Source organism: Chiloscyllium plagiosum, unplaced genomic scaffold (genome assembly GCF_037043375.1).
Source record: "Chiloscyllium plagiosum isolate Xiang-an unplaced genomic scaffold, Cpla_swu_hap1 HiC_scaffold_23, whole genome shotgun sequence".
NCBI lineage: Eukaryota > Metazoa > Chordata > Chondrichthyes > Orectolobiformes > Hemiscylliidae > Chiloscyllium > Chiloscyllium plagiosum.
In genome coordinates, this window is record NW_028270161.1 from 42,308,646 (window position 1) to 42,334,648 (window position 26,003).

General features: G+C 41.0%; 1 protein-coding gene across 3 annotated transcripts in view; it reads right to left on the reverse strand.

The window, feature by feature from the left end:
• Positions 1-26,003, reverse strand: part of LOC122561661 (laminin subunit beta-4) — a 180,842-nt gene that overhangs the window by 71,018 nt on the left and 83,821 nt on the right. For all 3 annotated transcript variants that reach the window (XM_087999570.1, XM_087999569.1, XM_043713613.2), the window contains exons 6-16: positions 25,550-25,738; positions 24,458-24,521; positions 18,453-18,667; positions 16,967-17,087; positions 15,891-16,079; positions 14,428-14,607; positions 6,151-6,263; positions 4,758-4,837; positions 3,731-3,881; positions 1,918-2,046; positions 594-773 (exon numbers count right to left, since the gene is read on the reverse strand). In XM_087999570.1, coding sequence (XP_087855696.1) covers positions 594-773; positions 1,918-2,046; positions 3,731-3,881; positions 4,758-4,837; positions 6,151-6,263; positions 14,428-14,607; positions 15,891-16,079; positions 16,967-17,087; positions 18,453-18,667; positions 24,458-24,521; positions 25,550-25,738 — 1,611 coding nt within the window. The remainder of the gene's footprint in view (positions 1-593; positions 774-1,917; positions 2,047-3,730; positions 3,882-4,757; positions 4,838-6,150; positions 6,264-14,427; positions 14,608-15,890; positions 16,080-16,966; positions 17,088-18,452; positions 18,668-24,457; positions 24,522-25,549; positions 25,739-26,003) is intronic.

Here is a 26,003-nt window from a genome sequence, read left to right on the forward strand (position 1 = left end):
TGAGGGGCATGGATAGGGTGAATAGCCAAGGTTTTTTGCCCAGTGTGGCAGAGTCCAAAAGTAGAGAACATATGTTTATGGTGAGGGGGAAAGATTTAAAAGGGACCTAAGGGGCAACGTTTTCATGCAGAGGGTGGTGTGGATATGGAATGAGCTGCCAGAGGAAGTGGTGGAAGCAGGTACAATTACAACATTTAATAGGCATCTGGATGGGTATAGGAATAGGAAGGATTCAGAGGGATATGGGCCAAATGCTGGTAAATGGAACTCAATTAATTCAGGATATCTGGTCGGTATGTACGAGTTGAACTGAATAGTCTATTTCCATGCTGAATAGCTCTAGGACTCTATAAGTAGTGGGAGAAGTACTGACTCTAGTAAAGTAAATAACATCAAATGTTGTAATAATAAAGAGAAGGAGGGAAGAGGAGGAAAGAGAAAGCTTGGAGATTTGAGAGTTATTGCATTTTAGATAACTCTTTTCTTGTATCTCTTTTCTTGAGTGCAAGAGATATGTGTATTAAGTACTGAATGTACAGTGTTAGATTTAAATGCCTGGAGAATGAAAACTGAAGAGGCAGCACTTTGAATACCTCTGACTCATAGCGAATGGCTGCTGTGAAGTCCATTGGGTATGGAATGTTGTCAACAATGAATCGCAGTCCTGTTCCACGTGGAACACGAGCAAACCCCAGACCTGTCCAAGTTGTAGGTCCACCGGGAACATATTCTCTGGAAACAATCTGTACCTGGGATTCTGGATTCATGACTTGCTAAAGAAAAGAAAGATGCCAATATAAGCCTTGCGTTATTTTACATGTTCTACAGTTTCCTAAACAAGAATCTCAGGGGATTGGATTTAACAAACACCCCTCTCTAACATATATAACAATTATCCACAAGGCCTTTACCTTAACTATGTACTAAGGAGAAATCCACATTGTCTCAATAAGTACTGATGTTCCTTAAACTGTGCTTTCTGAGCCCCACCCACAGCTTGCAATTGTATAGCATTCTTCACATGTAGGATGTTTCTGTGTTAACCTATGGATAATCCATTCACTAACACAGAATTAACATTAAGCCTGATATCTTCATAACAAAGAGTCAAGAAACACTGAGAATGGCATAGGAGGAAGAGGATCAAGATGGTAGTGATCACAGCTGAGGAATTTGAGGAAATCTTTGAAAAAGAAAGCGATGGCAAGTCTAATAAATTGGAGCACACTATTCCTGGGTGTAGCATTGGAGGCAATTTCTGTTTGAGACTATACCTCCAAGACTATCAAAAGATTGATCATGTCTGGTACCAGCAGCTTGTTTGTGGTATGCTGAATAATCAGAAAACAGGTTAACAACATAACCTCTGAAGGTACTTTTCTGCTGGAAAAAGGGAATAAAAAGAGAGAGAAATTGATGTTCAGGTGTACATTTATGACTTTCAGAAATTCAGATATGCACACTGTGCAATTTTCTGATTTTAAAATTTAAATTCATGACTCCTGGAAGCATAAAGTTGTAAAATGGTCCTCACACAGCATTATATAATCTCATCCTACAGTCACTAGCATTAATCATGAGGAGGCTCATTAACGTTCATAACCTTGCTTCTAATGAAATGAAAAAAAAGCCTCTGCTGAATCCATGTTATGAAGAATAATAAACATCTGATATGCTTTAAGGCAAGAGCTCAAACTTAATGTTGGTAAACGATTTGAGTTTTGTGTTGTAACTAAATAATTGTGTCATTATTACTCTACATGTAACCTGTCTGACAAATACAGGACTGGTCAGTCAATCCAATTCTCTCTTCTCTCAATTGAAACACCAAAAAGGGACAGTTCACAAATTGTTTCATGTTTGGTGGTTGTGAAGCTCACAACATTGAGAAAATTTCACTACAGAATCTTTGCATACCCTCTTCCTCTGATGTTGCATATGACGTTTAGTAATCCTTTGAAGTATCAATGTACCATGCTCCACTCGAAAATTATAGCCTTGTCTTCGTAAATACTCATCACATGGTGGCAGAGACGTGGGTCCTACCTGAAAGAAAAACTCATTTAATTATTTAAGAAACAAAGGAATATTAGCTTTTGAGTAGAATTCTCAACATAATGTTTATACATCTACAAGGCAAATTGTAGGTGTGGATAACAAGAAAAACATGAAGTTTGGTTGATGCAGGACAATTATAACTATTTCATAAAGTTATTTAGAAAGTATTATATTTGCATGTTTACGTCAGTGATGCCTTTTATTGGATAACTTTTTGGCATCCAGGATCTGTTCAGATGATGGCATTGTGAAAATCTCATTAGATGATAATGTGAAGGTGCAGGTGTTCGACGGGTTTGGACACAGTCAGAAGTCACATGACGCCAGGTTATAGTCCAACAGGTTATTTGAAATCACAAGCTTTCAAAGTGCTGCTCCTTCATCAGGTGAAGACTTTTCTTGATGAAGGAGGAGCATTCTGAAAGCTTGTGATTTCAAATAAGCCTGTTGGACTATAACCTGGTGTCGTGTGACTTCTGTCAATAGATTAGTAACACCAAGGCCAAAGTTAATGTTCTGAGGACAACGGTTCAAATCCCACAATGGCATCTAATGGAATTTAAATTAAATTGATTTTTGAAAAATCTAGAATTTGCAGCTAATCTCAGTGATAGTAAATATAAAACAATCAATTGTTTTAATTCAAAAATCACCATCTAGTTCACTAATGTCCTGTAGACAAGGTATCTGCAACCTCTACTTGGTCTCGCCAAGTGGGACTCCAAGATTCACAACAATGTGGTTGACTCTTATCTGCCTTCTGAAGTGGCTCAGCAAGCTACTCACTTCAAGGCCAATTAAAGGTGGCGAACAATTGTTGGGCTTGCCAGCAACGCCCACATCCATGAAAGAATAAATGACAAATTTAATGCATGCCATTCTTGTGAGGAACCTCTTTTCTACCTCTGTTTCCTGAAACTCTTCACCACTGGGTGCTCTTTCTGTTATGTTTGCATCTGGTGCATACTCATTGATAGAGACTGATTGCTACAATGTGTCAATGAGGAGAGTATCATAATACCATGTGTCTATCAGGGTGGTAGAAGGTGAGCTAGCTAGATTGTGATCTCACTGATCTGTAATTGAAGAGTTGATGCATGGCGAGAAGCTCAATGTGATGTTTTTACACTAATAATGTCACAGTTATGTAATACGCTAAAGTTAGGATTGTCATGCTGCATGAGATAAGCACAAGTAATATTTTGTTTCAGTCATGAAATACAGATTGGTTTATATTACTAAGGTCGCAGAATTACATGAGAAGCAATCAAATAATGTACCACCAGGTAGGCTTCAGTGTCCACATGCAAACCAGAAAAATGCATTTACATCTCTTGGTTTACAACACATTTATTTTTAAAAAGGATTAAGAATATATCAGATTTCCTGTTGGTCATAAACGTTAATGATGCTCTTGATAGAGAAAAATTGCCTGCAGTTCAGAGCAGCTCTATTCATTTTAATGGAGGCCAAGGAACTAATTTGTCTCTGGTTCAAAGCTGATTAAACATGCATTATGTTCAGCCAGTGACTTTATTATTTAACTCTTATTTATTTAGGTTTGAGTGAAAGTATTTGAGTAAGCATGGTTATGCACTCAATGTCATTTTTGTGCTAGCAAAAATCTTAACTGAAAAATTAAAATAAAAGGAAACGTTTTAACGATACCAACCAAAGAACCGCTATTCCCTATTGGTTTTGCAAGTTCAGCTTCATACAAATAGTAATCCAATGGAGCAAAGAAGTAGCCTGGAGCTGGTTCATTACACTGGCGCCTGATAATGTTGGGTAGACAGCGACACTGTCCGTCATGCAAGGAACAGCTGCAAAATATGGAAAATACATTCTGAGCTCACTGGCACGAAGAGGAAACAAACGATCTCACAATGGCTACGGTGTAACACAGTTCCCTATTTCCTCAGTAGGTGATCTGCCTCTGTGAAGATCTGTTTGTACCAGTTCAAGTTCACCAACCAGGAGAGACATGACTTTGCAAACGTAATGGTAATTGCTCAAGAAAATCTATTCTGTTTTCCAGTTAGAAAGCAAAATTAAATCAATTAATGGTTATTATTAATATCCAGCAATTTGGATTAAAGAAGTCAAAAGCAGACAAGTAAAATTGTTTGAAAATTTACATAATTGGTAGTGATTATGTTAGAAGCATTATTACCTTCCATTTGAGTCTAAGAGATGTACAGCATAGAAACAGACCCTTTGGTCCGACTCATCCATGCTGACCAGATATCCTAAATTAATCTAGTCCCATTTGCCAGCACTTGGCCAAGATCCCTCTAAATCCATCCTATTCATATACTCATCCAGATGCCTTTTAAATGTTGTAATTATACCAGCCTCCACCACTTCCTCTGGCAGCTTATTCCATACACGCATCACCATTTCCATGAAAAAGTTGCCCTTTAGATTCCTTTTAAACTTCTCCTGTCTTGCTCTATGTAAATTTTCACTGATTATCAGGAGACTATCAATAATCAGCCTTCATAGGGTTAAATGCTTTTTCACACAGACAGATTTCCTATGAAATAGCACATGGTGAACACAATACTGAATTGGTTTACAATGATGCAAGTACCACACTCTACAGTATGCATACAACCATTCTGCTGTGAAAGTAATGTTGTATTTTTAAGGTGGCCTGTACCCTTAAGGCCAGTGGCATCACTAACAATTATACTTACAAATTATCATAAGCCCCTCCAATGTCACAGTCACAAGGGGAACAACCGTAGTTAATGTTTCCAAGACCCCAGTAGCTTGGCTATAATAAGATAAAGTAACACAGTTAGGAGCAATATCACAAGGTAATTTAAATAAAACAATCCAATGACTACCTTCAGTCTGTGCCTTCATTTGTATGGGGACAGTCATTTCTTCACAGAGGATGTCATAACCGAGCCTGATACTGCACTTATCTGACATCCACAATCTGAGCAGGAGCTGGAACTTACACCATTTCCTTTTTTTAATCTCATTAGTCCTGACCTGCTGAAACCAATTACAGAGTCCTCAAATAAAATGAACAACTGTGGATGCAAACAAAGACAGAAGTTGTTGGTGAAACTCAGCAGGCCTGTGTTTTGAGTTAACAAGGGTCACTGGACTCGAAATTTTAACTCTGTTTTCCTTTCACAGATGCTGCCACTCCTGCTGGGTTTCTTCAGCAATATCTGATTTTGTTTGTAGATTCCTCAAACCTGCCTCATCCTATCATACAGCATTTTTGTTCAAGTCAGTGCACTCAGCCAAAGCCAAAGATCAAATCATGACATTTCTTTCTTCATTCATTCCTGGATTATGAAGTTAGATTGCTGAGTTTGTTCCAGTTGTACGTCAACATTTCCCTCCTCTGACTACTTCAGTCAACTCAAACTGATCTTTTTAGTTCTATCTTTCCCTAAATTGACAGAGCTTGAAAATCTTGGGATTCAAGACTGAGAAGAAATACCTTATCTTCCGGAGAAGACTTAATGTGGGGAGCCCCACCCACCCTCTGATCTAAGTACTCTCTCTATCAAATGTGTTTTCTGCCCTCCCGTAACAAGAGAGTGTGTCTCAGAGAGTTCCTAACCACCTGTTCGAATTTAACCTATTATGCCTTTGTGAGAGCTCAGTGAAAGACAGAGAATTGAAATAAGATCGATTCAGATCCTTGGAAAATCTTCAAATGCCATGAACAGAGTTGATAGACAGAGCATTCCAATTGAACGACTACTTTTCCAAAAGTGACAGCAAGTACTTGTTGGAGCATTTCCAAACAGGTTGGCATACTTCTCTTTAGTCCTTCCTGACCTTTTTCCAGGGCAGTTAACATTGGGCAACAAACGTTGCCCTTGGTTGTGAAAAGCCAAGAAAAAAGCTCAATCTACTGCATGGCAATTTGTTGCTGAATCAGGTGAAGTCACTGGTCATTGTCACAAGTTGATCACTTAAATGGGTCAGTCCCTGTGAGAATGGTTTCCAATCTCTGGGGCTGGTGGGGGTTCAGGTTCATTTAGGCTAATAAGCTTGCCCACATGCAATAATGATGGTTTGAAGATATTTAATAAGGTGAAAACTTGTAATGTAACATACCAGACACTGTTCACAGTTTTTCCCAGTGACATATCGATGGCATTGGCACTCCCCACTGATAGCATCACACACAGAATGTACTGACACACTGCCACGTGAATCACATCGACACTCTGAAAAATACATTCAAAATCAGATTATTTTTGTCAAACATAATAATACACTTTGCACCAAAAATCCAGTTAGAGCAACATAGACATTTATTAGATCTACAACTAATCCTTGATGTTCTTGACTTCACCCTCACCATTAATCACGTGTATGTCTTGCTCCCCTATCGCTGAAACAACTTTCGAAAAGCTAAGTTTCCTCTTACTAGAGTTGATTTTCATAACAGAAGTACACTGTATTGTCAGCATGAGACCAGTGCCGTTTTGCATCTTCAGATTTGCTCCTACTGTACTTACATTTTGTGGGCATCAAATGGGCTCCTCACTGTAGCTTGTTGGTCTGAGGGATTGAAAAATCATCTGTATTTTCTGCAATGAGTTACCCACAGGCTGGGGAAAGGGGGGCAATGCTGAGAGGGAAGTTTGGGACAAACTAATGGCATGTCTCATGAGAAAGAAACAGAATTGTTTCTTTGTTTATTTGTAGAGCAGTTTCCAATGATCTCTGTGAGGATGGTCCAATGCCTGTAACAAATCAGTGGAGCAAGGTGCTACATATACTTCACATACTTGTACCTCAAAATTACTAGAAATGGGCTCAGACTAGAAGCAGATTGGCACTCCAAACATCCTTCTTAAATGGTGTCTGTCATGATGGCAACCAAAATGCCAGTTTGGTAACAGTGCCAACACCATTTTTGAGCGCAACAATTTTACTCTATTTGGAGAAAGCAAGTTAAAATCAGGTCTGACATTGAACTCCTTATAAAGCCGAATCCAGTCTTGATTATGAGATTCCATATCCAGACTGTCAAGTTTGCTACTTCCCACATGTTCTTGGTTAGTGTATAGAGAATACCTGTTATTGATTTTCCACCTCTAGGCCAGAATCCTATGGCCCTGGAGATGGTGAGGGAGAAGATGTAGGAAGGGCAGGATAATGTTGTACCCAAACCCTGCCTCCTTATTGCATTCCCACCTATGTTGGAATTAGGTTCTGGCTAGAAAGGCCAATGGTACCCTCCCTCCTGCCCGCTGCCAGGTGAGGTGCTTAAGAGGCCAATTGTGCAACACTTAACGACCTGAGCCAAACAACTCAGCAACAGGTGGGCTTGCCAACATGTGGCATTCCCTGATCAAGAAAGGGTGCAGGCTGCTTGTCAGCTGTTTGGAGAGGGTGTGGGTGGCAGGCTGAGTGGTCTCGATCAAAGGAACATATTGCCAGAGTCATAAAGATGTACAGAATGGAAACAGACCCTTCAGTCAAACTCATTCATGCTGGCTAGATATCCTAAATTAATATAGTTTGTTTTCCAGCATTTGGCCCATATCCCTGTAAACCCTTCCTATTCATGCAGATGCCATGGGTATTGGGCAGGGGCTGACTGCTGGCAGTCACCTTCTGTCCTTGCTTTCAATGCCCCCGCACCCCCACCCCCCCTTCCCTGCATACCTCCCCAATACATCACTAAGATAGGTCTTGGGATTATGGAATTGCATTCTCTTGCTGCTGATCAGCATGGGAGTTGTCTACTTCAGATTGGGCGGCACTCTAATTGCAGATGAGGTCCTGCCAGAATTCTGGAATTGCTTATTGGAAAAGGTATACTGGGCCTTTCTTAGAATAGGCAGCATTGGTCTCTCATTGGGTCTCCTGCTAACAGGCAAAAACCTCACCAAGGGGAGATTCCACCCACAGCATCTTCCAATTAAAAGAAATATGGACTCTCATTTTTTAATGACCTTTTGAACACTTTGTCAGGTTGCCTTATCTTCATTCTGTGGAATAGGTGTTTTTATGTGGTGGGATGACAGAGATTTTATATATGTCTCATTCACGGGTTTTGAAAAGATTTGAGGTTCTGGATGTAGGTTTGCTTGCTGAGTAGCAGGTTCATTTAGCAAACCTACATTTATATCTCATTCAGTTAATCAAACCCAATGGTTAACAAGCTACCCACATTGTTAACTCCAAAAAGGATTGAAGGAAATCTTGTGAGACATTGAACGTTTAATTGCCTCCTTTCAAAGTAAGAATAAAATGACCTATTATTTTCTTGATTGTAAAATTATGACCTAAAGTGTTTTGCATGCAACAGTGCTGGAAACAGTAGTGAACAATTATTGCAAAAGGAGTTTGGAAGGGCACTTGAGGAAAGTCACTTGAAAGCCTTTCGGAATAGAGCAGGGCCAATGGGACTGGCTAGATTGCTCATCAGAGAGCCAGAATGGACTCACTGCACTGAATAGTCTTCTTTTTGTGCCCGTTTGACATTACTGCACATTGTGATGTCAGTGATATCATTTAATTAAAGGTTGTATCAGTTAAGAAATTTAAAATATTTTGGCAGTAGATAAAATGATGATTGTATCAAAGGTTATGGGCCGGGTTTTCTGGGGAGTGCAATCTTACACAGATTGCCCCTTCAACCCTTAATTTCAGAGAGGAGTTTCCACTCAGGTCTTCCTCAAAAATATGAAGCTGTCCTTCCATTTGGTAGCAAAGAAATGTCAGAGTGGAGTGTCAGGTGAGTAAGAGGGCAGGGTGCCAGATTGGTAAGGGAGGGGCAAGGTGAAAAAGTGAATGATGTAGTATTTAAGGGAGATTGAGGTGGGGGTGTGGGAACAGGGAGACCTCACGTTGTTCAGATCCAGCAGCAGTTAGGGGTAAGGGGATTGGGTCAGTTTTGGTCAGGTCTGGTGGGTGGTGAAATAACTCCAAAGAGGCCGGTATCCCATCACTAGTTTAGTTTAGTTTCCCTACTTTGTGGAAACAGGCCCTTCAGCCCAACCAGTCCACACTGACCCTCTGAAGAGCAATCCATCCAGACCCATTTCCCTCTGACAAATGCACTGAGACTATGGGCAATTTAGCATGGTCAATTCACATCTTTGGACTGTGGGAGGAAACTGGAGCACCTGGAGGAAACCCACAGACATGGGCAGAATGTGCAAACACCACACAGACAGTCACCCAAGGCTGGAATTGAACCTGGGACCCTGGTGCTGTGGGGCAGCAGTGCTAACCACTAAGCCACCATGCCGCCCCTTTATTAACACAAGAACAGTTCTTGACTATATTATTGCCTCATTCAGAGTCAGGCATCAGAGTGTCAGCTTCTCTGATAATCCCCTTTATATTTGTCAGCCAGGACTCCTTGATTGGGTCAGATTAACAGCCCCAATCAGGGAGCTTGTATTCTGTCAGGTTCAGCTGGCTCACCTTGTTACAATTACATTAGGTGGGAAACCAGGTCAGTTCCAACAAACAGCTGGGATCAGATCTCTCAAATGGGAAGGGATTTGAGCTGATCCTGTTCAGTAGTTGGAAATGGGCTGTTTGATCAGGGCATGGGAAATATAAAGGGAGTGGTGGAGGTGTAATGGGGATGTGTGAGGTAAATGAATGGTCAGTTTAATAATTACTTGGGGGTCAGACCATATATTTCCTAATCTATTTTTCCCCGAGGAACTATTTTACTTAATTTCTTTGGAACTCTCTGATGTCTTGGAGACTTTCAGAGGTCTCCAGGCATGGAGAAATTGTCCAGGGGGATATCCAATTTCCTGGGCACTTCCTTCAGAGTGTGCTACGGTGTGGATTCTGCAGTGTCCCCATAAGCAACTCTTATCTGGAATAACAATTGGCTGGCCATCGGAAAATCCGGAGTAATGAAATTTCCACAGGCAGTCACAAGATATTACACCAAACTGACTGAGCCACTGATTTCTCGAAGACAGGGAAAAAAACAGTCTTGCAAAATGGGCAAAGATGTGGAGACTCTTATGTGCTAAATGGTAGCAATGTTACATCTGTTAAAACAGATGCAGTGGGACTCAATTTTAGGAACTGAAGTCATGTGTCCAGAAATGTTGAACATATTTTGACGCAAAATGGGGGCAAAGTTAGGATTAAGGTTAAATTCCACTTTATGTGCATCCCAGTCACTTGCAAATATGTTAACAAAATGTTTTATAAACACTGTTTTTGGGATCCTTCAGTGGAAATTGGTCTGGTTTGACTGAATCAGGGACAAACTCGCTTCTGCTGAGGTTTTTTTAGATGTGGACATGGTCTAGCCAGCGTTCAGCACTGAATTGGATGTTTAATTTAGTTTTGAATTGATGTAGAGGGAAGAAAACCTCAAGTGCCATACTTATCATTTGCAAATAGCTTCACTAACTGCTGCCTATCATCCCAACAGTGTGGAAGGAGGCCATTTGGCCCCTAAATCTGCACTGACCCTTTGAAGAGTATCTCACTCAGACCCATCACCTCCATACTATCCCCATAACCTTGCATTTCCCATGGCTAATCTACACATCCCTGGGCACTCTGGGCAATTTAGCATGGCCGATCCACCTAACCTGCACATCTTTGGACTGTGGGAGGAAATCTGAACATCTGTGGGAGGAAATAAGAGCATCTAGCAGAAACCCATGAACACACAGGGAGAATATACAAACTCCACACAAATAGTCATCCAAGGCTGGAATTGAAGCCGAGTCCCAGGTGCTGTGAAGCAGCAGTGCTAACCACCGAGGCACCGTGCTGCCCTATCACTGGAGAATGGTGAGAGGGTCAGTTTACTCACTGCTCTTTCAGTCAGGTGAGTTGCCATAGAGTAGAGGCAGCTTGCTTTTTGAATTTTTTGTGACCTCCAGAACAATTTGTTGTGCAGGCAAAAGGATTATTTCTAGAATCCATTTAGCAACTAATTTCCAGACCATCAAATTTTCAGTGCTGTGTATTGAATGTTTCAAGGGGAATCTTCAGCACATTGTTATTTCACCCCTATTAAAATTGTTATTTGATAGCACAAATCCCACATACCCCTCTCTTCCAGTTGGCTTTCAAGAGTGATGTAGATCAGACCTAAAGGGCAGGATCTTTCCCTGGGCAAAAGTGGGGATACTGACATGGGGCTAAGTCGGCCTCTCAGTCCTGGAGCCTGACCAGTGGAGTTATTTTTCTCTCATAGTCACTGTCCTGTTAAAAAGGGCTGGAGAAATGTGCATGCTACTCAGCCAATCCCAGGGCTGGAACATCACTTGAAGAGCTACTGAGAGGCCACTCTCAGAACATGAAGGTCCTCAAACTAGAAGTGCTCTCCAAGGCAAAAACTTCAACTAAAACATCAGAAGAGTCAAGCAGGCAGAAGCAGAGAGAAAAAGCCATCAGTCAGTCATCCCTCAGTTAGGGCTACAAGTGTGGCTCTTCCTCATTGTGTCCCTCTCTTTGGGTGATGGATCTTCTGAATCTGATACCACCGTCTCCCCCCCACCCCCACCCCCCCCACACACACAGACACACACACACATACAGACACACACACACAGACAGAGACACACACACAGAGACACACACACACAGACACACACACACAGACACACACACACAGACACACACACACAGACACACACACACAGACACACACACACAGACACACACATACAGACACACACATACAGACACACACATACAGACACACACATACAGACACACACATACAGACACTTGACCGTCAGAAAGAGATAGCCAGTGACTCCCCATGAAGCGGGCATCACTCAGTTATTCCTGGCTGCAAAATGACAGTTAGCTGGCAAAATCCCCTCTTGTTGAAGGCCTTAAATTTATGTATTGGCCATCTGCCAATGAGTATCTGAAAACGGATCCATTTCTCCTGGAAAGACCTCCTGTCAGTGGGAATGCATTGGAAGCAGCCTTAACACAGCTCCCCTAATTTAGCTTTCACCCCCTCCTCCAGGCCAGCCATTATGGGCCAGGAAAACGCAGTTAATTCACATAAACTGAAATTCCCTTCTCTGGTGTCAACTAGTACAATATTCCTTAACTTTCATTAGAGTCATAAAGATGTACAGCATGGAAACAGAACCTTTGGTCCAACCCGTCCACGCCGACCAGATATCCCAACCCAATCTAGTCTCACCTGCCAGCACCCGGCCCATATCCCTCCAAACCCTTCCTATTCATATACCTATCCAAATGCCTTTTAAATGTTGCAATTGTACCAGCCTCCAACACATTCTCTGGCAGCTCATTCCATACACGTACCACTCTCTGCGTGAAAAAGTTGCCCCTTAGGTCTCTTTTATATCTTTCCCCTCTCACCCTAAACCTATGCCCTCTAGTTCTGGCCTCCCCGATCCCAGGGAAAAGACTTTGTCTATTTATCCTATCCATGCCCCTCATAATTTTGTAAACCTCTATAAGGTCACCCCTCAGCCTCCAATGCTCCAGGGAAAACAGCCCCAGCCTGTTCAACCTCTCCCTGTAGCTCAGATCTTCCAATCCTTGTAAATCTTTTCTGAACCCTCAAGTTTCACAACATCTTTCTGATAGGAAGGAGACCAGAATTGCATGCAATATTCCAACAGTGGCCTAACCAATGTCCTGTACAGCCGCAACATGACCTCCCAACTCCTGTACTCAATACTCTGACCAATAAAGGAAGGCATACCAAACTGCTTCTTCACTATCCTATCTACCTGCGACTCCAATTTCAAGGAGCTATGAACTTGCACTCTAAGGTCTCTTTGTTCAGCAACACTCCCATAGACCTTACCATTCAGTGTATAAGTCCTGCTTATTCTGTCAGCTTATGTTTAAACACACTTCTATCATGGGGACTTTGTGAACTCAACATTCCTGTTTCGATAAGTTCGTAATGGTTTGGTTAATTTTGCAGTTGCAGCATCAGAAGAAATTGAGAGGTAATAAATGGATGGTGAGAGCCTCAGTAAGCAATGAGCTGAGGCAGCAACACAGATGGGAGATTTACAGAGATAGAAGTCATCAGTCTTCATTTTGGAGAGGATACAGGATTGAAACTCCATACAGGATCAATTAGGACTAAGACATTACAAACTGTCTGGCACCATCTCAGACAGTGACTAGCAAGAGGAATGTGGTTGGTGGCCAGAAAATGGAGATTAAGTTGGGGATCAAAGACAGTAAGTGACAAAAGCTATGGGAGAAAGGAAGCAAAACAGACTGCAAGCACAAAAAAGAAATAAAGAATTGTATTTATATATCATGTTTGATAACTTCAGGACTTCCACAAAGCATTTTACTGGCCACTAACTACTTCTGAATGCATTTAGTGCAGTAATGTAGGATACAGAACATTCAATTTGTGCACAACACATTTCCACGGCAGTGATGTGACAATGACCAGATAGTCTGTTTTCATGGTGTTGGTTGAAGGATTGGAAACTTCCATGCTTTTCTTCAACATAACACCTTTTTTTTTTAGATTAGATTAGATTACAGGGTGGAAACAGGCCCTTCAGCCCAACAAGTCCACACCGACCCGCCGAAGCGCAACCCACCCATACCCCTACATTTACCCCTTACCTAACACTACGGGCAATTTAGCATGGCCAATTCACCTAACCTGCACATCTTTGGACTGTGGGAGGAAACCGGAGCACCCGGAGGAAACCCACGCAGACACAGGGAGAACGTGCAAACTCCACACAGTCAGTCGCCTGAGATCCATGAGTTGACTAGAGCATCATAGAATGCCTACAGTATGGAAGGAGGCCATTTGGCCCATGTAATCCACACTGACCCGCTGAAGAGCATCCTACCCAGACCCACCCTCCTAACTATATCATCCTGCATCTCTCATGGAAAATCTGCCTAACCCACAGTCCTGGACACTATAGGCAATTTACCATGGCCAATCCATTTAACCTGCACATCTTTGGACTGTGGGAAGAAACTGGAGCAAACCCACACCAACATGGGGATAAAGTCCAATCTCTTCACCGGCAATCACCTGCGGGTGGAATTGAACCCGGGTCCCTGGTGCTAAGAGGCAGCAGTGCTAACCACTGAGTCACCATGCTGCCCAGTGTAGATGGTACATCTCATCTCCTAGATGACACCTCTGATTCCTTAAGAATTGACCAGGTGCGCAAACTTAGATTGTGTGCTTAACTGCTTTGGCTATGACCTCAACCCATAACTTTCTGATTCAGAGGTGAGAGTGATACTTTTGAGTCTTTTCTGACAGAATATGTTAAAATATGCAAATGTGGATTGCACATTATTAAGAATTGAAAATATCAAAAGTAAGAAAATGCTAGTATCCTAATAAATAATAGAAGGATAAAACTTGTTCTTTTAGTTCAGACACACCTTCACATCCTTCAGGGTTAACAGCACTTAGTCCAAAGTAGCCAGGTTTGCACTGGTCACATCTTGTCCCTTCAACATTTCTCTTACAAATGCAGCGTCCAGCGACTGTTCCAAGGCTTGGGTCTGTGTGACTTTCACACATCCCATTGTTTAGTGATCCTCCTGGATCACAGTTACAGGCTATGAGTCAGAGAACAGGCAATAGGTCATATGTTATGCATTTCTAGGTACTTAAACAAGACTTATTTCTAACATTATTTCAGGCTAATCTCTGAAGTAATACAATGTTGCCAATAAGGACTTAATAACTTTAAAAAATAATAATATTCACAAGTTTTGGAAAGCAAACTGAAGTGATCCACAACGTTTCATCTTCCAAAGCCATGTTGTGTTGTACATGTGATGAATACTGAATTATTTTCTAGCATTTTCATGACTTAAAAATAGAGACTATCTCATATACTAATCAACTAAATCTTCTCTAAAAGTCCAGGTTGCTAGATATTTAGTTAAAAATGTGTAAGTATGGGGACGTTAAGGAAATCATGTCACTAGACTTCATGGGTTCAAATGTATAATTATTGAACAAGGACGTTGGCAGTCTCCATAAGATCTTTAGGATGTTCTCAATTCAATTAATTAGAAGAACTCTAAGTTGTGTTTTTTAAGCAAGTAACTTTTAAGGTTATTAAAATAATTGAATTCATGTTTATCCTGAAATTGCCTGGTAAATTCATATTCTTTTCAACTGTTGAGGTCGGATAATATTTATAATTTATTAAAGCTTAATTTTAGGTTCATTACATTATTGAGGATTGTTTTGGCTAAAATCAATTTACAAACCTTTGATGTCAAAATTCTCACAATTGAAAGTAGTGTTGAAAGCAAAGCTTAAAAAAGACCAGCATTAACTTTTTTGCTCTGTTTTCTTCCCATTGGAAGAGATAGAAACACGGGATTTGTATCCTGAGAAAATCTTATCATTTCTCAACATAGTTATTTTAACCCTTTTTTTTATTGTATTAAATAATGTATTTTAGCACCTGATTTTATGTTTTTCAGGTGCTGAATTCAATTCATAGCAATATTGTTTCTAAAAGTCTTTTACAGAGGTAAAGGCATTTGATTTCACATGGCATAGAGAGATTGAACTGTGTGAACTTCCCACAGTACTACTTGATATGTCTGCATTTAAAAAAAAATGATTTTTACAGACTTTTGCTGAGTTAATATCTCAATCTGAAGAGAAGTTTGCACCAAGATTACACAATCTGCTGAAACAACACATTTAATCTCAACAATAAATAGAAGATTCTTTTAAAACATTGTTCTCGCTGTTTTTACATTTTGCATAATTAATTTGTGTAGTGGTCACTTTGGCTTTGACCATTAGTTTTTACAATGCTTCACTTATAGTCAGAATTAATCCCAAACTGTGATAGAAAGTAAGAAAGAAATCCTACCGACACATGCGTATGGATCAGAAATCATTCTCCCAGGATCCTGGTAGAAGAAAGGCTTGCATTGGTTACAGTTTTGACCCATTGTATTGTGTTGGCACTCGTCACAAATCCCACCACTGACTTCTCCGCTGGCCAAATATACTGCCATGTCAAAATGGCATTTTTCAGAATGTCCATTGCAGTTGCACCCTAAAAAGGAACAAGTATATAGTTAGACCTAAGGAAAAGGACAAATTGAAAGCTGATATGGGAACAGTTAAAAGTGATCTTCAGTGTTTGGTAACCATGTTAAAACACGTACTTGATTCAAAACTCTTAAGCAAAATACAAAGCAAAGCAGTTTAAATTTGTCAGAGCATGAATTCCCCTGTAATACTTTGAAGAGTGCTCTGGGGTCTCATGCATGCACGTGCAAGATTCAACTTGTCACCTCTGAGTCATTTAAAATTCTTTTAAACTTAAACTTGTTTTCACTTTCAAGAATACTAAAGTTACATTTTAAAACTTGCTAATTTAAAAAAAAGAAAATCTAATGAAACTATTAAATTGTTCTAAATAACGTTGTTAAAATATTTTTCAGTTCGTGAAAACCAAATTGCTTACAAATGGCATACTAAGTATTGATTAACTACTGCTTATATGTTGTGCAAGATCCAATTCCAGCAATATGGGTAATGCTCTTTTGTAAATTAAGTTAGTGAAATTTCCGATCTTAAATACACCAAGCAATATACTTAATGCAAAATTTTCAAAAAAAAAACACATTCTAAAACATTGCTGAATTGCACTGATTCTTGGAAGATATATGTTTGGTGATACGCAAGTCACTTCAAGTGAAAACATGAACAAAAGATCCCACAAACCCACTCATTAAAGCTAACACAGTTTTCACTTGATCACTGATTGTGTCCGAAGTGAAAACTCTAGTCCTGCATATTTTTCTGCTAGAATATTTGAAAATAGTTATACAATGTGTAAGCTTTCATTTTTCAGAATCCAAATCTGTTTTCAATTCTGTGTTTTAGGGACTTATGAGGCAAGTTAAACTGATTATTAATAAGTGCAACAGTTCTTACTTCTGCATTCGTCTCTCTCTGATCCTATCGCTGGTTGCCATGGTGAATCATTGTAAAAGTCCTTACATCTTTCGCAGTTTGCACCATCTGTATTGTGCTGACAGATACACCGTCCGTGAACCTATGGAAACATTTATATTTGAAACTGATTTGAATAATGGTTTTCGCTAATATACAACTATAAATTATAACTCTTATTTGTGAATTTGAAGTTCTATTTTAACATCAATCTCCAGAGGAAATGAAGTAATGCCCTCTCCAGCACATGTAGTTTAGAATTTGCATTTACAATTCTTCTGTATCATTGGCCTACTCTTCCTAGTCCCTCACTCTATGCTGTACTCCAACATCATTCCTCCTTCTAACATGAGACAGCTTGCAACTGTCTTGAATTTGTTAACCTTGTTGAGCATTTCCCACCACTTTCTTTTTATCCTGTGAAGCAATTTACAGCATTTTCTACATTAAAAGCACTATACAACTCCAAGCTTTCACTTAGTCCATGATATTTGGGTCTTCAGTTTGTTCGCAATCTTTGTCGGAGATTTGTTAAGCTTTAGTCCCAATGTAATTATCAGTAGATTTTCTTCTACTTTGACACACAATATGTATTTATAAGATACAAGATATTTAACAAGTGTTCCAGCACATGTTTGCTCTGTTATATTCATTTTATTGATTATTTGTAATACTTTATTATTTGTAACTCATTGGTTAGACCGCAGCTAAAGGATTACGTCCAAGCTTGGGCATCACAGTTTACAAAGAGTCTCAAAATTTTGAAGGGTGGACTGAAGAAACGTGCATGAGGGATGATGGATTTAGCCATGCAGAGAGAAACTGGGACTGTTCTTTACAGCAAAATCATTAAGGGAAGATTTCATTGAGGCTATCAGAATTCTTTTGGGTTTTTGATAGATCAGACAGGGAGGAAACCAGCAGGAGGGCTGGTAGTCAAGGTAATAATTAAGATATTTCACAGAAATATCCAGCAGGCAAATAAGGAGATTTTTTTTACATTGCAAATTGCTACCAACTGGAATATAGTGCTTGAAAGGGTGTGGACGGATATGTAGCGACAAAAGGAAAGTGGATGTATAGCTAAAAAGAAAGATTTACAGGGCCAGAAGGAAGCAATAGGAGTTTGAGACTTACATTGTATAGCTATTTCAAAGAGCCACTACTAATGCAATGGTGATAATGGCCTCTATCTATGTTGTGCCATTTTCACGTAGTCCATCCTTTGAGCCTGTTATCCTGACCCTGTGCTGTGCCCCGTTCTTTGTTACTTCCAAATACAGGTGCCCCTGGTGGCAAGAATATCTACCTATAACATGAAAAGTCCATCAAGGTCAACCATAGATGTCCCCAGTGGCACGTTTTCATCTTTATGGTCACTGTCTGTATTTAATTTTCTGAAAATAATTGCATTATGTGTGCTTTTGAAATTTATCACAGGGTAACTGAATTTTGGTGAAATTCTTACCATTCCTTGCTGGTCAAACACATCACCTCTTATATTTTCAAGAGGAATACACTGGCTGGCATGCCCATAGCAAAAGCAGCTCCCACGAACAACCATTTCATACAATGCGTAATAATATTTTTCATTAGCTCTGGCCTGTCTCCTCCGCAAACGTGTATCTCCAAGTGTATGAAGCTGTGTGAAGTTTATCCGTAGATTGGTAAAAGTTATAAGCTCTGTGGAAGATACAGGACAAAGGCTTGAAACTGGAGGTATGGTTTGTTGTACTAAGTATCCAATTGTTCTTCCATTGGCTTCAATAGAAATGAAAACAATGGGGATTTTTAAAATGGGTGCCCAAATCACTATTGTCCATTTGGTGCTGAAATCAGTTTTACACCCACTGTGCAGCTTGTCATTGGTAAGTGAATCATTTAGCATTAATTACACATACCACAAAAACCTATGAGTTACACAATCAATTGATTCCCCAATAAAGCCCTTTGAAACTCTTAACAACAACCATGTATCATCTTTTGCTTACTAATGGATAGGATGGAATAGCATTGACCATATTGCTAACAGTGAAGAGATAGCGTGGATCGTTTGACCATTAAGAACAATTGAACTTGAGGAAGAAACAGAACTTGAGTCAAAAACCACTTGTGGCTTGTGAATTAAGCTCATGGTGTAAAATGTAACATATTGACATGGATAGGAGACTGGATAGTTAACAGGAAGCTGAAAATGGGTGTAAAACAGTGGTGCACTTCAGAGATCAGCGCTGGGACCTTAACTGTTCACAATTTATATAAATCACTTAGATGAAGGGATGGTTGCCAAATTTGCTGATGGCACAAAGATAGGTAGGAAACTGAGTTGTGAAGAGGACACGAGGAGGTTACAAAATTCTGGAAGGGATAGATAGGGTAAATACATAAGCAAATGTGAAATAAAGACAGGAGTTGCTGGAAAAGCTCAGCAGGTCTGGCAGCATCTGTGAAGAGAAATCATTGTTAATGTTTCAGATCCGGTGACCCTACTTCAGAAGGGTCTGAGGACGGGTCACTGGACCCGAAGCATGAACAATGATTTCTCTTCACAGATGCCGTCAGACCTGCTGAGCTGTTCCAGCAATCTTTGTTTTTGTTTCTGATTTACTGCATCTGCAGTTCTTTTGGGTTTTTTATTTCTGGTAAAAGAAAATGCCCTGGTTGGGAAGTTAAGAAACAGGCGCACAATTTAAAAGTAAGGGAGATGAGGAGATTTTATTTACTCAGAGAATTATGAACTCAATGGGCTGAATGGCCTCCTCCTGCTCCTATATTCCTACTTTTGAATGTAGGCTTGCCAGCCCTTTTTGTGTGTTCCTTTGTAACCATGACAGTGGAATGATTTCAAATTAGGGTACAACTAGTCCTGGCCGGACCCTTGAGACTCCATGTGATCCTGAGGGGACCGAATGTTCACTCACATGCTGCAAACAAGATCAGTGTACTCTCAACCACAGGAGTACCTACATCTCCGATTACTTCAATAATTGGAAACATGTGATGGCAAGACCACGTGCAATCAATGGTCGGAGGATAAATTGACTGAGGATCTAGGGAAAGGATCACAATCTGGATCTCCCAAAAGGGTTTTGGGCAATAATTCTACCTATTGATTAAATAAATGAGATCTAAACCCCCACTCCTTTGCAAAAGGAATTGAAGGAGCGGCCCTGTTAATTCTCCCTCAGATCTTGCTGATAGAACACTTTTTGTTGCCTGTGAAAGCAAGTAGGATCCAAGATATGACCTTAGATGTGAGGGTATTCAAAACACAGAAACAGATATGTATTAGGGAACTTCTTCATAATCTGAAAAATCTCGGGGTCACCAGTGAAGTTCGCTGTTGAAATATTCCCAGAGCTATGTTGAGGTGCACCTGAACATTTCTATCTTCTTCATTCACCAGTTACACCTGAAGGTTTTCTGTTTGATTCATTTATGGACTGAGTTTTCACCATGGAGAATCACATTTGTCCTTCGGGTTAGAGACCTATCTCTGATGAATGATCAGATTTTCACAGGGTTAGCCCTGAATTGATTTGGAGAAGATTTCCTGTCCAGTTAGAGCCAATGAGGATGGGAATGGACCAGATGAAGTTTCAGATTCATTTCGGCATGCCGTGGTAGAAAACGCTGATGCTCTTGGTTGTCCGAGGGAGGGATCTGCAGTTTGTGCCTCCAGAGGAAAGTGAGATGCCACAGCAGAATTGGAGCCTGGCACCAATGGCAGGACACACCCTCACTGATACCAAGTTAGATCATATGCTGGATGCCACAAGGTAGAGGTGGGTGGTCCTTTTTCCAAGAGGGGTCGCAGGTGGAAGCAGTTGTGTAAAGTCTTTTGTTCTGGAAGGGTTAATTTTGAGGAATGCATCAGATTTTACCCCATTATTGGTGCCATAAGGGTTTAGATGGCAGGAACAACTCAGGCTCACAATGGAGACAAGATCTATCAACTAATCATCTCCCTCATAATATTAGTAACAGAGTTTATGATCCCAATGTAACTTGCTGCTGATTGCTTTCATACAGTAAACCCATATCTTGTTTAATGCTACAGAATTTTCTCATTAGATTACCTAATAGTTTTCATCTGTCACACTAGACCTAAAAATATGATGGTGCAACAAATCTACCTTACAATGACCGAGAATCCATCTAACTTATACAACATGGTGAACATTGGTGAAGATTCATCACGCAACATGGTACCAGTGCTGGGCATCTCTTCACCTTACAAGAGAGACCACTTTGTCATGCAGCTGGGATGTCTCTCTTTTCACCATTGTTTCCCTGTGCCTGGAATCATTCCATCCTCAATTCCTGGTTCTGCTTCTTCTCCCATGAGCTGTCTCCTTCCAAGACCTCACTGTCCCCAAGGTCCACAACTCTCCGGAGGGCCACACTGTGGGAAGTGTATCAGAACAGCATAATGACCAATGCCCTTGCAGGACAGTAATGGAAGGCACCACCAGATACTGCAAATGGATCTTTAGACCTCAGTGGTGTGCTCAATGGTAGTCATTTGGTCTGGGTGGCAGTGGTTCTATCACTTTGGGCTTCTCTCTCGGGCACCTGTAAGTGGCTGAGTCACCACCTCTTCAAGGGATACCCCTTTTCACCTAAAGTTCTGCATATATTTAGGGGCTTGGTGTAAACATCTGAGGTTCTGTGGATTGGTAGAGGATGAAAGAGATGTGGAAACTCTAGGAAAATGAACACAGCCATAGAAGTAGTTCAGTTACAGACAGGTTGGACATTGAGAGTGTGGTGAGCATTCTTTATGATGAACCTCACTGAGAGGTCAGTCAGTGCCTTGAAGACCGTCCGGGTATAACACATGCTAACCTTCACCTGATGGCAGCAAAACCCAGTGCTCACTGCAAGGCCCTATTCCCTGTTAAATGGATGTGCTGTCCAGCTCTGACAAAGTGGACATCAGTAACCAGCAGGATGCAATGGTGTGGAGTTACTTTTGAGATCTTGCTAAGATCCACAGCAGGTCCTTGAAAAGAACCAGAAATGAAGAAGCTGAATAGCACAGAGACTCTGATAGTTTCGTGCTGCAAGCTGAAAGGTTGCATTGTTAGAACATAGAACATAGAACAGTACAGCACAGAACAGGCCCTTCAGCCCACAATGTTGTGCTGACCACAAATCCTCATGTATGCCCCCTCAGATTTCTGTGACCATATGCATGTCCAGTAGTCTCTTAAATGTCACCAATGACCTTGCTTCCACAACTGCTGCTGGCAACGCATTCCATGCTCTCACAACTCTCTGTGTAAAGAACCCGCCTCTGACATCCCCTCTATACTTTCCTCCAACCAGCTTAAAACTATGACCCCTCGTGTTAGTCATTTCTGAACTGGGAAATAGTCTCTGGCTATCGACTCTATTTATGCCTTTCATTATCTTGTATACCTCAATTAGGTCCCCTCTCCTCCTCCTTTTCTCCAATGAAAAAAGTCCGAGCTCAGTCAACCTCTCTTCATAAGATAAGCCCTCCAATCCAGGCAGCATCCTGGTAAACCTTCTCTGAACCCGCTCCAAAGCATCCACATCTTTCCTATAATAGGGTGACCAGAACTGGACGCAATATTCCAAGTGCGGTCTAACCAAAGTTTTATAGAGCTGCAACAAGATCTCACGACTCTTAAACTCAATCCCCCTGTTAACGAAAGCCAAAACACCATATGCTTTCTTAACAACCCTGTCCATTTGGGGTGGCCATTTTAAGGAATCTACGTACCTGCACACCAAGAGCCCTCTGTTCCTCCACACTGCCAAGAATCCTATTCTTAATCCTGTACTCAGCTTTCAAATTCGACCTTCCAAAATGCATCACCTCGCATTTATCCAGGTTGAACTCCGTCTGCCACCTCTCAGCCCATCTCTGCATCCTGTCAATGTCCCGCTGTAGCCTACAACAGCCCTCTATACTGTCAACGACACCTCCAACCTTTGTGTCGTTTGCAAACTTGATGACCCATCCTTCAATCCCCTCATCCAAGTCATTAATAAAAATTACAAACAGTAGAGGCCCCAGAACAGAGCCCTTGGAACACCACTCACCACTGACTTCCAGGCAGAATATTTTCCTTCTACTACCACTCGCTGTCTTCTGTTGGCCAGCCAATTCTGTATCCAGACAGCTAAGTTCCCCTGTATCCTATTCCTCCTGACCTTCTGAATGAACCTACCATGGGGAACTTTATCAAATGCCTTGCTGAAGCCCATATACACCACATCCACAGCTCGACCCTCATCAACTTTCGTAGTCACATCCTCAAAGAACTCGATAAGGTTTGTGAGGCATGACCTGCCCCTCACAAAGCCGTGTTGACTGCATTTAATCAAGCCATGCTCTTCCAGATGGTCATAAGTCCTATCCCTCAGAATCCTTTCTAACACTTTGCAGATGACAGACGTGAGACTTACTGGTCTGTAATTGCCGGGGATTTCCCTATTTCCTTTCTTGAAGAGAGGAATTACATTTGCCTCTCTCCAGTCCTCAGGTACGACTCCAATGGAGAGCGAGGATGCAAAGATCTTCGCAAGTGGCGAAGCAATTGCATTTCTCATTTCCCAAAGCAGCCGAGGACAAATCTGGATTGGGCCTGGCGACTTGTCAATCTTAATGTTTGACAAAATTTTCAGCACATCAGCTTCCTCTATCTCTATCCATTCCAGCATGCACACCTGCTCTTCAAAGGTTTCATTCACTACAAAGTTTGTTTCTTTTGTAAAGACATTGTTAGGACACAGATATCTTTGATCACCTGACTGGAAGGTCGGACTTTCCTGGGACATTGTTTCTCAGTCATCTCCAGGTAGTTCTCTATTAACCGGTCGATTTTGTGTTGAAGGTTTAACCTTTGTTGTTGCCCTTCCCCTCTTTCTTCTCTGTAACCGCTCCCCCCTCCCCAATCCCAGAATTATGTCCTTGCTGTGGAGTGTGCTACTCTTATCATGGGCCAGGGGGGCACAATCTGTTTGCTAACCCCCACCCCCATTGCCAGCTGAAAATGCTTGACTCTCCTGTTCTGTTCTGTTCTGGTGATATCAGGGAGATGCCAACCCCATTCAACACCTGCATGCTTTAAATATATCATCGCAAACCCTTTAAACAACTTTCTAAAAGTCTTAATGACTCAGAATTCCAGGATTTCTCTTGTGCTTTTCTTTCACTCTACTCCTTGTTGTTAGGTCTGGGATCGATGCCTTGAAATTGACATACTTCCTGGTATTTTTGCAATATTCCTCTACCTTTTCCTCGTTTCCTGCCATTCCTAAATATCCCGTGCCTGTCAAGATTCAAAACCTGCTCCATCTTAAAGCACCTGAACTCAGTTAATAACTACAACAGAAGAGGTCAGAATTTGAAGATTGTAGTCTTGCAGGGGTTCAGACTCATACACTCCAACCTCTGCAACAGTTGGCTGTTTACGTACTTACTATAAACGTACATACCTCGTATCTCGTGGCTGTATGGATCATTGATTTGGAAATGTGGGTCCAATGCTTTTAGAACAACCTACACAAATATTTTAAATAGAATTTTATTAAACCAGCAAGCTATTCCATTACTTTAAACTGTAACATTAAATATTTTTAAAAAGATCAATAATCAAATATCTGCATCAAATTTTCATGGTCAGGGCTTTCACGCACTGAAGGACTGTACCACATTCATGTAGGTCTAATTCACCAGTATAGGTAATTACTTTCAAGATGATTGTTTAAGTCTGTAGGTTATTAAGAGGTGCTGAATACTTTGTGATCTATAGAAGAGAATTCGTTAAATCACTAGTTTAGACAAAGGGTAGATTATTATCTGATTTTGAGAAATAAAATATGGTTGGGATTGGCTATAGAATGAGGAGTGAAAGAAGGGGTTTGGAATGTTTATTGCCTTTTTAACTCTCCCACTAATCAGTTAACGATCTGAACAGGGAAAGTTGGCCCAGAGACCAAGTAGCCACTGAATGGCCATTTAAGTGCCTCATTCCATTTCTGGGATATTACTATTTCCAAAATACCCTATGCCACACAGACAGGCTGATCAATAAAAGCTGGTGGTCTGCTTATAGACTGCGAGAGTTGATGGAGGCACCACGGATACAGCACCCTATGACCCATGGAAGGCTACACCACACCTTCAAAATGCTTCCCTTTTCTCACTAATGACATAGCACATGCCCTGCTCTCCATGCTTACAGCATTGTAACAGCTCTGGGTTGTTGGCAGTACCATCAGTGGCCAGCACTCCCAGCTGGGCTACTGAGATTGAAGAGCTGCCTTCCCTCTGATTGACTGGCAGCTCTTAAACACAGGTTCTATGCTCTTAAAGTGACGGCAGCCTCAACTGCAGGCAGTTAATGGTGTGACTGCCAGGCAATTGAGATGGGGCTTCCAGAACTGACCAAGGTGGAGCTGCTCCCAGCTTTCTGGCTGGTGGACAGGTTGACAGCTATTCAATGGAATGCTAAGATGGTATCCACTCTTATGCATGCTAATATTCGTACTGAAAATGTAGTAAAGAAATTAATTTCGACATCATACCTCTCCACCTGTTGAAGGTTCAAGGTCAGAATACTTTGAATCACAGATTACATCATCCACTCTCTGTCCAGGTCCACGGGGAATATTCGGGAAGGCGGATGCACAATCATAGGCAAAATATCGCAACACTCTCCATGTTTGACCAAAATCTGAGGATCTCTCAACCAACATTGCAGCTGGGCGGAATGTCTAGATGAGGAAAGAGTAGGCTGATTAGAATCTTCTGTGTTAGAGAATGTTCAAATTGACTCATTGTACTGCCCTCTTAACCCACACATTAACCTTAAGAGAATTCTGAACTTGCACTCTTCAGTTCCTTTGGCTTTCAGATTTCCAAAGCCTTTCCCTATTTAGAAAATAGTCTATGCCTCTATTTTTCCTACCAAAGTTCATAACCTTATATTTTCCCATGTTGTATTCTATCTGCCCCTTCTTTGCCCACTCTCCTTCTTCA